Source organism: Terrapene carolina, unplaced genomic scaffold (assembly GCF_002925995.2).
Source record: "Terrapene carolina triunguis isolate 2854851 unplaced genomic scaffold, T_m_triunguis-2.0 Scaffold17823, whole genome shotgun sequence".
Lineage (NCBI taxonomy): Eukaryota > Metazoa > Chordata > Testudines > Emydidae > Terrapene > Terrapene triunguis.
In genome coordinates this window covers 1-2,499 of record NW_020682174.1, presented here as the reverse complement: position 1 = coordinate 2,499, position 2,499 = coordinate 1, and the positions used below count along the sequence as shown (strand labels likewise).

The window sequence follows — 2,499 nt, the reverse complement described above, 5'->3', positions numbered from 1 at the left end:
CCCGAGGACGCGCCCCCACTCCAGTCGGCTGGCAGGGCCCATGGCCGCAGCGGGAGCAGCTGGGCTGGGCCCCGGCTCAGCGGGGCTTGGTGAGCAGGATCTCTAGCCAGCAGGGGCAGGCGGTGATGAACTGCCGCGAGTAGCAGGGGCCCCAGCCCTTGGCGAAGCTGATGCGGATGCTGTTGGGGTCGCAGGGCCCATCGCCTGGCCTCCGCCAGCCGGCCTGGCCACCCGCGCGCTCGTAGTCAAAGACCTGCAGGGAGTAGCCGGGCAGCACCTTGTGCACGGGCGGGCCGCGGGCGCCGGGGGGCCCCAGCGTGGGAGAGCTGACGAAGATGGGGTGCTCGCTGCGGTTGTAGGCCCACACTCCGTCCCGCTCCCGGCTCAGCAGCAGCCCGCGGCCGATCTTGCTCCGGGCCCGGCGCACGGCCGCGCTGCGCCTCTCGGCCTGCAGTTGGCCCAGGGAGAAGCCGCTCCCCTGCGGCAGCTCGCAGAAGATGTTGACGGAGGTTTCGTGCACGGCGTAGAGACGGCCCACCCGTGTCCGGTGTTCCCAATAGGCCAGCTTGCACCAGCAGCCGTCCCTGGTGGTGCTCCATGCCAGGCCGGGGTCTGCAGGAGCGAGAAGGGAACCTCTGAGCCCATGCACAGAGCAGCCCCCAGACCCCCCACCGAGCCCCCAGAGAATGAACAGACCACCCAGGGACCCTCCCCGGCGCTGGGATGCAGCCCCTCTGGGGTGGGGTGTGGGGGCCGGTTATACAGAGACCCCTCGCCTGGTGCTGGGATGCAGCCCCTCTGGGGTGGGACGCGGGGGTGTTTATACAGGGACCCCTCCCCCAGCACTGGCCATGGGTGAGCTGCAGGGCTCTGGATACAGCCACACAGAACCAGTTTAGCCCCAGGCCCCTGCGTCTCTTTCAAGTGTCCGGGGGCTGGGGGCAGGCGGGCCTGAATGCCCCAGCTTGAAATTCGGCCCGGCCAGCAGTGGGGGGCGGGTGGGCAACGGGCCCTGGGCTCTGCAAGGGCCAGTTTCAGGCCCCATCTCCGCTGGCCCTCCTGGGGTTCTGGCTGCCTGACCCCGCTGGCCCCAAGCAGACGGACCGCCCAGCTCCCCAGGCTCAGCCCCCCAGGGTATTGTGGGGCAGCTGGGCTGGAGCAGGGCGTCCGACTCCATTGCGGAGCCGGACAATCCCCGGGGGCGTGAGTCACGGTGGGGTGCTGTGAGCCGGCACGTAGGCCCAGGACGGCCCCAGCCACCGTCCCAGGGGACCGCCCGACGTGGCGCGGCAAGTGGGGGGCGGGCCTGGCAGAGGGCGCCGGTCCCAAGGCCCTGGAGCCGTGGGAGGGAGGGTGGAGCATGGGGAAGGAGCCGGTGGCCGGCAGCCAGGCCAGAGCGCGGCTTGTGCGTCAAGGCACATTGTGAGTGTCCCTGTGGGCAGCACTTCCTGCGGCGGGGAACGCGGACGGGCCAAAAATAACAGGCACAGCCGGGGCTGGGGGACGCGCCAGAGCCGCCCGCTCCCCGCAGACAGGAACCCCCCGGCCCTGGCTGCTCCGGGCCGCTTTTCCTCCCGGGCTCAGGTGGGGGGGGCCTGACTCGGGGGAGGGGGGCTGGTTATCACCCCCCCAACCCCTTCCCCTGAAGCCCCGGAGGAGATGGGAGGCAGCAGCAAGGTCAGATCTGCTCTGGGAGCTCTGGGGTGGGGGGTCAGACCTCCCCCCCGCCCCTCCCCCCAACTCTTTCTGACCTACGGAAGGGGAAGCCCCGGGCCCCGCAGCCGGGCCCCTGCTCTGCAAAGGGCTGAGCCGGCAGGGGAGGGCCCAGCGTGCCCCAGGGGCCCCATGTCGGCAGCTCTCCAGGCTCCAAGGGCCAGGATGGCTCAGCGGGTGCCCTGCACCCCCGACTCATGGGGGAGGGGGAGCACCTGACCCACACCTGGTGCTGCTGGCTCCTGAGCGGGGGGCTTCTCGATGGCTCCACCCAGGGGCCCTTCTTCCCCAGTGGGGCCCCCAAAATCTCGTGCGGAAGGAAGGTGGCAGCAGGTTCCCCCCAATACCCAGGGCTGCAGCCTGGCAGCACTGGTCCCCACCCAGCCCAGGGCTGGTCATTCGGAGTCCCCTGACGCTCCCCGCCTGGGCCTGGGGGTTCACATCCCCTGGGTGCCCCCCAGTCCCTATGGGCATCCCTTGCGCCCCGGTCCCCACCGTACCTCGCCAGTCTCCGTGGGCATTGCAACCAGACTCCAGGTGGCTGGAGTTGGGGCGCTCCGACACCTCTGCCCAGGGGCAGCTGAAGGGGGAGATTTTGGAATAAGGGGGTGGCGGTGTCTCTGAAAGGGAACCAGACAAGAGCGGAAACCAGTGAGCAGCTGTCTCTGGGGCAGCCCCCTCCCCACCCCACTCCGATGCCAGCCCTCCCCTTCCGGCCCAACGCACCCCCAAAACCAGCAGGGCAAGGGGGGCCAAGTTCTGGGGATAGACAGACAGAGGGGGTGT

General features: G+C 70.3%; 1 protein-coding gene across 1 annotated transcript; it reads right to left on the bottom strand.

Annotated features, from left to right (window-relative positions):
• Positions 1 to 6: 6 nt before the first annotated feature.
• LOC112108862 (mothers against decapentaplegic homolog 6-like) lies at positions 7 to 2,422 on the bottom strand (the record flags this gene model as incomplete). Its single annotated transcript, XM_026661831.1, has 2 exons — positions 7 to 612; positions 2,214 to 2,422. Coding segments are annotated over 2 exons (745 nt in total), but the record flags the coding sequence as incomplete, so codon positions are not given.
• Positions 2,423 to 2,499: the final 77 nt, after the last annotated feature.